Genomic DNA, 11456 nt, shown 5'->3' with positions numbered 1-11456 from the left:
GAAGAGGACGCCTGCGCTGGGCAGAGCTCGCCCATGCCCGTGAGTACAGTTGTCTCCACCACGCCCCACCGCCACCCTCACCCAGACACCAGCATCCCCTGCTCCTTCCTAACCTCGACTGACCTGAGCCCCGGGCTAGGCGGGGCTCCCGCCGGCAAGGGGCTAGGGCGGGAGGGGTCGGGGGAGGGGCAGAGAGTTTTGCTAGTTCAAAGAAAAGGAGCCGGCGCCTAGCCTGACACCCCCTTTCCGCAGTAGGCCCTCGAAGCTACTTTTTCCCGGACCATTTCCTTCCACTGTCAATGGAAACTGTGGAAGTGGGAGGGAGTCCTCGCCCTTTCTGAGTCTCTTCTCAAACTCTCGTTCTCAACGTGTCGCTCAACCCCCTTCCTACCAAGCCTCCCCCCGACGCGCCTCCGCCCCCTCCTCGCGCTCCCACTCCCCTGCCCTCTCGGCGTCTGCAGGCTCTGGAGGCCGGGGAGGAAATGACGTGATGTTATTTTTGTGTCAGGTCAGCTTCCAGCTTCAGTTTAGCCCTCCAAGCTCCCGCGCCGGGCTCGGGCGGTCGGTCGGCGTCTCGCTCCCGAGGGCACACGGCGGGATCTATAGGGATACGCGGTGCTCTGGGCCCGCGGAGCTGGGCGGCAGCGTTTTTCCGCTCCACCCCCAGGTCTCTCCCTAGCCCTGGACCTCGGAGCCCCTGGGACGAAAGGCAGCTGCCAAGGGTCTCAGCGGGATCCGGAATCCGGAGTTAGCCACCCACCCCCACCCCTACCCCCAACCTAGTGGGGCCTCCGGCTCCGGCGGCAGGAAGAGGGCGTGGAACTCCTTTCCAGTGAGGGACCAGCAGAGGCAGTACCGGGGTGGGACGGGTGCCGAGCTCGGAGAAGCACCCGGGGAAAGAGAGAAGGTAGGGGGCGGCCCTCCAGAGGCGGGGTAGTCCACGGCGTGACTCTCCAGGGATAGAGCACGCCCTCCGCGCGCGGCGCCCCCCCCCCCCCGGTACACTCACACTTGCACCTCCCTCCGCCCCCCTTCATTCACAAGGTCTGAGCACGCATTCCAGCACAGCCGAGTCTCGCTCAGCCCCCGCGCGCCGAAGGGAGGGAGCGCAGAGGGGGTCTTGCAGACTCTCTCTGCGCTCGCCTGGTTTAGGGCCCACCCTCTGGATTCTGCCTAATTCCGGGCTGGAGGAAGGGGCTACAGTCCCGCAGCGGCTTGGGTCCAGTTTGGAGCTCGGAGCGACCCCCTCAGCCTCCGCCGCAGTGGAGCGCACGGCCGCCAGAGGGAGGCGAGACCGGGATAGCCCGGCCGGGGAGGCGGGAGTGAGGGGGCGGGGAGGAGGCAGAGCTGAGGGAGCGTGAGAGAGGGAGAAGGTGAGAGGAAAGACCGAGAGCCAGAAGAAGAGGAAAACCGGGGAAAGCAATCGCGGGCGTAGTAAGGCCACCAGTTGGTATTGTAATAAAAATAAATAAATAAATAAGGCACACGCGGGACGCATGCGCACGGTCGACGGAGGCGAGCTGGCCGGAGCTGCTCGCCCGGCGGACGGTGAAATCGTGAGTACCCAGCATCTTCAATCCTTCTTTCCCCCTCTCGGACTCACTCTAAGGCCTCGGGCTGGGAGGTGGCCGGGGCCAAGCGGGGCGCGCACGCAGGGCAGCACTTGGAGCTCTGGTCGTCGGCGCGATGGGGGGAGCGGGTGTAGGTCGGTCTCCTCATCCGCCGGTTCAGCCCCGGAGGTCAGTCAGTGCGTATTGTGGGGCTGAATGGGCTTAGGGTGTGATTGGGTCTGAAGGGGGGCGTCCAACCACCAGGATCAGTTTCTGCCGGGTCCAGCAGGGCGTCCGCAGGATTCAGCCTCTGTGGCCTGGGGTCAGTGAGTGGGTAGGGGACGCGAGAGCCTAGACTTTAAAGTCTAAAATGCGTACTGACCCCCGAAGTAGATCGGGGGAACTCCAGGAGGTGGAAACGTAGGCGTTCTCACCGGGCCGAGCGCCGGAGGCGGGCAGTTTGAGCGCAGGTAGGAAGAGGAGACACTCCCTGAATCGCAGAACCTCCCTTTAAGAAAAGCGCAACTCAGGCGGGGGACCCGGGAAGTGCCTGCACACGCGCCCTGGAGGATCTGACTCGGTGCCCGCATTTACGCTCTTGAAAACCTAATGGACTGAACTGTTGCCCACCCTTGGCCCGCGCCAAGTTGGTTAAGGTGCAGGCGCCGCGGGTGTTTTTCTTGAACAAACCCGGGCGATTGAGTCTTCCGCACTCTCGGAGCTGCGCTCGGTAAGTTGGAACGTGTCGCGGCGGCCAGGCTGCGGAGACTGGAAGGGGGCGTGGGCGCGCGGGGGACCTAAGAGGGGCGTCGCGCCAGCGGGAAGGGATCGGGGGACCTTTTAGGGTGGCTGTGCGTGGCGACTCCCCTCCCCTAGCTGGGGGGAGTGGGCGGGGGGAGGGGCCTAGGAGCTAGCCGGAGCGGGTGGGCCTTTGCGGGAGGGGTCTGTGTGCTCCACGTTCGGGGGAGTGGGCGGGAAGCGGTGGGCACTGGGGAGTCTCGGCTCTGCGACCTGCCCACCCAGCGTGGGTGGTGAGTGGGCGGGAAAGGGCCCTGCGGGAGGCGGCGCTCCAAGACAGGAATGGGTTTCCCCGACTCGCCAGTTTCGGAGGAAAATCCGGGCAAGCAGCCAGGGCCCTGCGCGACCCCAGCGGCGGGCGGGACGCGGCGGTGGATAGTGCTCGGAGCCGGCGACGCGGGCGCGGCTGGGACCCCTGGGTGCTAGTGCAGCACCCTCGCGGCCAGCAGCGGACAGTTAGAGGAGTGAAAGTGAATGCAGTTTCTATCCAGGAGGAGGAGAGCGCTAGAGGGAAACTCTCTCCTCCCTTCTTTTCCTTCTGTGAACCTGGCGGAGGCCCATGGCTCGTCATTTGAGAGGCAGTATTGCCTGATAGGTCAGAGCTCTGGGTTCTGTAACTGTCTGGATTCAAATCCCAGCCTAGCTGTGTGACCTCAGGCAAAACTTAACGTTTTGGTGCCTTTGTTTTATCATCTGTAAAATGAAGAGCTCTGTTACATACCAAACAAAAGCTGGTATTACTATTACTGTATTTATGCAAAATTGGCTAAGTAGTCTTCAAAATACTGTATAAGATCAGGAACAAAATGTATTTTGGGGGTAAATATAAAGAGTATATATAATAAAGTAGAAGATGTCCATCACCAAAATTAGAAAAACAGTAAATACTTTCTATGTTGATAAGTAAATTTTAAATACAGTGCATTTCTACACCATCTGGGCCCTTTTTATTTCAAATAATTATGAAATACTTATATACACATTTCAAACAGCATTTGTTAAAATTACTCTAACCTTCAAAAAATGTTTCACTTTGTAAAACAGATGTGCATAAAAAATACACAGTAGGTCATGGTATATACAGAAAATCCAAGGTTTACATTAAAATACTGCACCAGGTCAGTTGTATTTAAAAGAATCTGGAAACTTACCTTGGAAGCTAGAAATGCTAACTTCTCTAAAATGATTGTAAACATTTCAGCCAAAATACTCATAATATCAAGAATATAGAAAGATAGGGGTGCCTGGCAGGTTCAGATGCTTGATCTCCAGGTTGTGAGTTCGAGCCCCACAATGGGCACAGAGACCACTTTAAAAATAAAGAAATACATAGAATGATAAAAGTCAGATTCCTTCATTTTACAGCTGAGGAAACATTCAGAGAGGGTAGAGGTCCCTACTGGAGATCTCCAGCTAAATAGGGCCCCAAATAGGATTAGAGTTAGGTCTTCTGACTCGACCCCCAAGGCTGTTATACACCACACTGATGTGTTCCTGTTTACTACAGATTTATGAACCTTTAACAAATAGGAAACTAGAAGTCATTACATGAGGGAAAATATACAAGCATGTGTTATATACAACACAAGAAAGACCAGACAGTAATTTGGCTACTATCCCACAGCTTCATCATGGTCCCGCACCGTAGAAGGTAGGACTGCATAACTTAGGTAAAGTAGGCTAAGATTACAGATTAAGCTAGAGGCTGAGCCAGCACTGGAATTCAGGGTCCCGCTGGAGTACACATTTTGGTTGCATATTCTCTTAATCCCTTGTAGCAGTTTTTCCTTAGAAATGACTTTTGAGCTTTTCTTAAATTCTTAAAATCTCCTTCCTGCTGACTTAAGAGAGCTTTTTTGGAAAGGCCTTCAAAATTACATAGAAGGAGATTTTATTAAGCCAGATTTTGTGGACAAGCAAGAGTGAACGGGAGCAGGGGGAAGGGAGCTTTCTTATTTTAACACAGTGGCTTGGTGAATAATGGTTTCCATTCCAAGCACTTGAATATCAGTTCCTAAAATCCTACAGTTCTTTTATTTCTGCATGCGGCAGTATAATGATATTCACCTTCCACAGACAGGTACAACAGGTAGTTTCAAGGTCCGGCCCTCACACGAGCAGTTTAGGAATTGTAGACAATGGCAGAGCCTTTCAAGTGAGCATTTGGCCTTACAAAGTTATTTAGGATTATAGGAATGATGTGTCCTTCAGAGGAAGCACTTCTAGGAACTGTGCTTGCATCCTTGAAAAAGGAAACCATGGTTCTCTCCAGTGCATGAACTGGGTATTTTACCCTTGACTTTGCACCTCTGCATACTTACCAGGTGTTTTTAGACAGAAATACAGGGCATTAAGTAGGGAGTAACTTTGTAGCAATGTCCCAAACCAGTTCAGCAGAACCGAGTTTTGAAACCACATGTGTTAAGTCAAGTCCCAGTAGGATTAGATTGTGAATGTGAATTAGATTAGAATGTGAATCACTGTCCAGTTGGGAATATTTCAGATTGGTTTTCAGTGTACCACCAGGTGAGTCACCGTGTGAGCTTCTTCTAGTCAAATACGTATAGTATCAGTCAGCAACTAACAGGGTTCACTCTGAGTCAGAGCTTAGCATTTAGTACAATAAGTGTGAGTCACTGACTACCTGGCACCTATCTGAGATGGTCCCTGAATTTTACCTTGAGCAGCTCAAGAATCTGGACAATGCTGCATGGGATGAGTCAGTTCATAGTACAATCGAATGGGCTTTTGTGGCAGCCATTCACAATAAAGTTTGATGTGACTGAAAGCACAAGGGAATATTACAGGATGATGGATTCATAGAATAAATTGCCCTGATTCTAATCCCAATGATTAGATTCTAGCTATTTGCATGGGGAATCATTTGTGAAATAGGAGTAATATGCTCTGTTGCCTAGCAGTGATATTTTACTTCAGTTACCTCAATGATTTTTAAAGCCAGTTAACTGTTCTGGTTTGGGATGTGCTCGATTTCTACTTATTACTTCATTTTACTCTCTAAACTGTAAAATCCTTTAAAAAATACATGTTAGTATTTGGAATTTAGACAACCGCATCTCATGCAGTTACTTAGCAGTTTGACTTCCTGGGGTCCTGGGCTGTACAACAGCAGGTCAGCACAACAGTGAAGTAGAGGGGTACACCTTGTTCTGTGGTTTGGTTTGGTTTGTGCCTGTCACCTCTAACACTAACTGAACAGTATTCGCTATACAGTAGACTGTATAGTTAAGTTTGGGGACAGTCAAAATTTATAGGCAAATTTTCAGCTGCATGGGGGCAGTCAGCGCCCCAACCCCCATGTTGTTCAAGGGTCAACTGTATTAGCTGGGCCTTTTCTGAACTTCAGATAGAATTTTATAGTACATATTCTTTACATCTGGTTCTTTAGCTCAGCATTATTTTTTTGACATTCTCTCATTGTTGCACATATTGTGATGTTTCAGTGCTGTCCAGTGTTCCTTTGTGCTAACACAATACAGTTCATTTATCGATTTCACTATTGAAGGACGTTTGAGTTGTTTCTAGTATGGGGCTATTATGAATAATGCTAATATTAATATTCTTATTCATGTCTTTTGACAAACATAAGCCCTATTTCCATTGGATGCCCAGGAGTGGAATTGCTGGATAATAGATCCAGTGTATGTTTAGCTTTACTAGATACTGTCCGTTTTTCAAACTGTTTTTGCTCTCCAAACTAATTTACAACCCTACCAGCAATGTATTGTTTCATGTCCTCACCAACACTTAGCATTGTCCACCCATTTAATTTTAGTCATTCTGGTGGCAGTGTAGTGGTAATGCATTATGGTTTTAGTTTGTATTTCTTGGGGTTCCTGGGTAGCTCAGTCAGTTAAGCATCTGCCTTTGGCTCAGGTCCTGATCTCAGGGTCCTGCAATAGAGCCCCGCATCGGGCCCCCTGTTCACTGGGGAGTCTGCTTCTCCCTCTCCTGTTCCCCCTGTGTGCACTCTCTCCCCCTGTCAAATAAATAAAATCTTTTTAAAATTTTTATTTCTCTGATTGCTAATGATGTTGAGCATCTTTTTGTTGGCCATTTGTATATCTTCTATTATAAACTGGCTCTGCTAGTCTTTGGCCTATTTTTCCATTGTGTTGTTTGTCTTTTTTTCATTCAGAAGAGTTCTTTATATATTCTGGGTATAAGTTATTGTCAAAAATGTGCATGTGTCTGTGTGTATTGCACATCCCAGGCTGTGCCTTGCCTTTACTTTTCAAACCATTATTTTTGACTTCTGTAGTTTCTGTTGAAAAGTCCTGCTTCTCTGAAGGTAACATGGCTCTTCCTCCGACTGATTTAAAATTCTTTTCTTTGTTTTTAACTTGCCACAGTTAGAATAAATGTGGTGTGATTTTGTATCTGTCCTGCTTTCAAAGCGCTGAGCTTTTTTATCTGTAGATTGATATCATTCATCAATTTTGGGAAATGTTCACTCAACATCTTCTTGCCTGTTTTCTCTCTTTCTTTTTTTTTTTTTTTAAAGATTTTATTTATTTATTTGACAGAGAGAGACACAGCGAGAGCAGGAACACAAGCAGGGGGAGTGGGAGAGGGGGAAGCAGGCCTCCCGCTGAGCAGGGAGCCCGATGTGGGACTCGATCCCAGGACCCTGGGATCATGACCTGAGCCGAAGGCAGACGCTTAACGACTGAGCCACCCAGGCGCCCTGTTTTCTCTCTTTCTCTCCTGCTTCTGGGACTCAAATTCTACATATGTTAGACTTTCCTTTTCTTCCCCTGTGTTTCTTATTCTGTGCTCTGTTTTATCCTTTTTTTTTTTTTTTTTTTGGTCTTTCTCTCTTTTCTTCCATTTGAATACTTTCTTTTGACCTATGCATTATTTTATTTAACCTGTCTTCTGCTGTGCCCAGGCTTCTGTCAAGCTATCCAGGGAGATGTTAGTTTCAGAAAGTGTTTTGTTCACAATGTATTAGTCTATTTCATTCTTTTTAATACATTTAAATTCTCTGATGAAATTCTCCCATCTTTTCATCAGTTTTGTCCAACGAATTCTCATCTACTAAATCCAATATTGATATTTTTTGTGAGTCTATATCTATTATTTGTTTCTTCTGTCATATTTTTCTGTCTCTTCACATACCTCCTAATGTTTACTATATGTACACATCATATACAAAGAAACTGTGTTGATTCAGATAATATCGTCCACCAGCAAGGACTCTCCCTTGGAGGGGTTTCCTGTGTGAGGATGAGGGGCTAACCACTTCAGTACTAACAGGTATTGGAATGACTTTGGGCCAGTTGCAATTTTAATAAGACATAGGTAGCCTCTGGCTTTTTCCCATTTTTCAAGCGTTTTCTCCTGGGCTTCAGAGTTAGAGCCTAGTGGGTTTCTAACTCCTCAGTCTTGAAAGACTGAGAAACTTAATATCCCCTTCAGAGGTTTTGAGCTTGCTTTCTGTGCCCACCTTCCCCAGGTGGCTTCCATATCTGGTAAATGTCTTGAGGAGGCCAGGCATGTGTTTTGAGGATGGCCTTGTTACACATGGGGACTGGCTCTCCCACATGAGACTATGGAGTTCCTTTATATTCTCAACCCAAGCCTAGAGTCAGCAAGTGCCCTCAGGGGAAAAAACACCTGATGACAGACTGCTCGCTTTTGAAGAGCTCCGTCTCTCAGAAATTTCAGTTAATTTAATCTTTTTGCTTCCACAGCTCTTTGATGTCTTTAGAAATGTGATTCTATTTATATGACCTTTTGGTTGGTGCAAAGAAACTGTGGTCTGCCCTGACCTATTGTCTTTTTTCTTGATGATATTTTTCCTGAATTAAGTTTCTTTTTTTTCTTTCTTTCTTTTTTCTTTCTTTTCCTTCTTTCTATCTTTGGATCATATTTTTATCTTTCTATAACGTCATTTGTTTCCAATATAACTCAAAAAATTAACATTAAAAATCTTGCTCTTTTAAAAAAATCTTGCCATTTACAACTATAAAGTGTACTATATGTTTTATGAGTTTAAAAATGCTAGAAGGAAAAGAAGTATGGTATGATCCCTGCAACTCTTTATGCTTCACATTGCAGGTACATAGTGTAAAAAGCATGAGCTCTGGTATGAAAGAAAGCCAAGTTTGAATTCTGATTTGCTCACTTAGTTTTCTGAACCTCCAATTCTGAATATGTATAATAGGAACAATTACACTTACTTTATAGTAAAAAATGTGCAGCAGAAGGTTCAGGAGAGCATTCAGTAAGTGGAACCTGTTATCATTATTCCTCTAATATTTATCCATCATTATTTTAGGCCCCTGAATATGTATAATTTTATTTTAAACACTTATACTGATGTATTTCTATCTGGTACAGATTTTAAGATTTTTACCATTCAAACAAGGTTCTGAAAAAGTTTTTTTTAATATATAAAAAGCCTATACTTATGACTTAATATCTATGAAAATATTACTTAATAAGTTTATGAATTCATATTTTGCCAAAATTTTTGTGTTTTATAAGACCACAAAATAAATAAAATTTAGTAACAAAGAATTATATTCAAAATAGTTTGCTCTCTGTAAATCTACAACTGACTACTTGGTGTCATATCAATATGGTTTATTATAAGATGTTGCCAATAAGAAAACAGTATTAAGAAATACTTTAAAAAGTCTGCCAGTATTCTCTGGAAAGGACAGCTGGTTCATTTTTGAGAGGAGAGTCTGTGTGGGGGCTAGGAGTAATTTTAACATTATCTCCATGAATGATTCAAATATAATTAATCTTCATATTAAATTTTCTGTTACAAGCCACACTTTTATTTTGACTTACGCATTTGTTTCTTTAAAAAAAAAAGATTGCATTAGAGGCCCCTGGGTGGCTCAATTGATTAAGCGATTAAGCGTCTGCCTTCAGCTCAGGTCATGACCTCAGGGTCCTGGGATCAAGCCCAGCATTGGGCTCCCTGCTCAGTGGGGAGTTTGCTTCTCCCTCTGCCCACCCCCCACCCCCACTCATTTACATGCTCTCTCTCTCTCTCTCTCTCTCTCTCAAATAAATAAAATCTTAAAAAAAAAAAAAGACTACATTAGTATATGGAAACATAGAAGGTGAAATAGAAGGTGAAAATAGTAGTCTTAGAGGCAGATGGGTGTTTCTGGGATACACAGGCATCTCCTAACCCGAGAGAGCACGACAGCACCTCAGGTCTGTGTCCCCAAGGCCACAATGTCTTTAGTTCCTCAGCACAGTGAGAGTGGGCTTCGCTGGTCTGACCTCCAAATTCAGTTTTGTGGGCAGATTTAAGTCAAAGCATAAGAATTATAGGATCTGGTTATGCAACAAACTGGAATTTATCAAATTCCTACTAGAGCTAAGGCTTTGTTGAAGTTAAGTCACTTCTGGCCCTTTAAATGACTAGTTAGATTGTGCTATTGTTTCGGTGAAATCAAGTACTTCCTAACAAAAACATCTGAACATCATGACCAGACAATGTTGAATAAATTTGGGTTAACAGTGGGTGAATGAAGGGGTGCAAAAAGGTATGAAAAAGGTAAAATTCTGCAAAATCTAATAAAGTGAAAAACTCACCTGGGCATATTAAACAAATGTCATAAATGAAAGAAAAGGCTTTATTTCTTTTCCTTATCTTTCCGTGATGTGTTCAGAATCATGAATGTATTAAAATTATAAATACTAATTTATGGAGCCCCTGGGTGGCTCAGTCAGTTCAGCATCCAACTCTTGATTTTGGCTCAGGTCATGATCTCAGGGTCATGAGATCGAGCCCCACGTCCCGCTTAAAATTCTCTCCCTCTCTTCCTCTACCCCCCTAAAAAAACTATAAATACTAATTTAGATAGAACATTTATTTATTTAAAATATATCATATGTATTCTGAGAATCAGGAGCTACATATAGATTATATTTTCTTTTTTTTTTTGAAGATTTTATTTATTTGAGAGAGCATGAGAAGGGGGAGCATCAGAGGGAGAAGTGGGCTCCCTGAGGACTCGATCCTGGGACTCCAGGATCATGACCTGAGCTGAAGGCAGTCACTTAACCAACTGAGCCACCCAGGTGCCCCTAGATTATATTTTCTTAATGGAAACTGGTCATCAGGGTGCCTGGGTGGCTCAGTCGGTTAAGCATCTGCCTTAGGCTTAGGTCATGATCCCGGGGTCCTGGGATCGAGCCCTGTGTCTGGCTCCCTCGTCGGTGGGAAGACTGCTTCTCCCTCTCCCTCTGCTCCCCTGATCCTGCTCTTTCTCTTTATCTCAAATAAATAAATAAATGAAAAAAAAAAAAAAACTGGTCTCTGAGCCTTTTTTTTTTTAAGATTTACTTATTTTAGAGAGAGAGACAGAAAGCACGAGCTGGGGGGAGGGGCAGAGGGAGAGAGAGAAATCCTCAAGCAGACTCCCCACTGAGTATGGAGCCCAACGACACAGGGCTCTATCCCAGGACCCTGAGATCATGACCTGAGCCAAAATCAAGAGTCAGACACTCTCTGAGCCTTTTTATGTATCCCTTAGGATAGGGGTTTTATTTCTGGATCTCTGTATCTAACTGCCTTATATTGTCTCACAAAAATATTATCAAATAACTATGGTACTACAGATAGGCCAAAATGCATAACCATTAACCATTTCAGTTCTTTGAATTTTTTTCAGTTTTAGATGTTTGTTTTACATTTCTATTTAACACTTCATGCCGAGGGGGGATGGGAACCTAAAATTCAGTAGCTATTTTGGCACAAATTGTAGAAAACCAGAACCTTGAGGACCAGAGATTCTCCCACACATACGCTGGGAAGAGCAGACAAAAACATTACATCAGCTCAGCCCCCAGAGACTGTCTTGGGAACACTACGAGAGTATGGAACTGGTGGTACATTGGAGTTTCCATTCTAATGAGAAGCAGCCCTGCTAGAAAAACGACTCCAGAGGCATTTACGGATGGGCATCCAAAAATAACCCAAACCTGTCTAACTGTGGCCCATGCACAGCTGTGGTGTGAAGAGCAAGGCACTATGGGGTGGTGGGATGGACCTGAGCCTAGAGCCAAATGATCTAGATTTAAGTCTGTTTGGGGACTGACTTTGGGAAATTGGGC

General features: G+C 45.5%; 1 protein-coding gene across 2 annotated transcripts in view; it reads left to right on the top strand.

Annotated features, from left to right (window-relative positions):
• Positions 1 to 552: 552 nt before the first annotated feature.
• The window catches only part of RGS20 (regulator of G protein signaling 20), a 46074-nt gene continuing 35170 nt past the window's right edge, over positions 553 to 11456 (top strand). The window contains exon 1 of one of the 2 annotated variants that reach the window (XM_064588327.1): positions 553 to 1556. In XM_064588327.1, the coding sequence (XP_064444397.1) occupies positions 1497 to 1556 (60 nt within the window). In that variant the 5' untranslated portion in view covers positions 553 to 1496. Of the gene's footprint in view, positions 1557 to 1596; positions 2281 to 11456 lie in introns of those variants that run through there. The other variant, XM_064588328.1, reaches the window with a different exon arrangement.

The sequence above is a fragment of the Mirounga angustirostris genome, unplaced genomic scaffold, assembly GCF_029215605.1.
Source record: "Mirounga angustirostris isolate CCGP_5_RB_7025 unplaced genomic scaffold, mMirAng1.0.hap1 SCAF_4, whole genome shotgun sequence".
Lineage (NCBI taxonomy): Eukaryota > Metazoa > Chordata > Mammalia > Carnivora > Phocidae > Mirounga > Mirounga angustirostris.
Note: the sequence above shows the minus strand (reverse complement) of the source record. Positions and strands in the feature narration are given on the sequence as shown.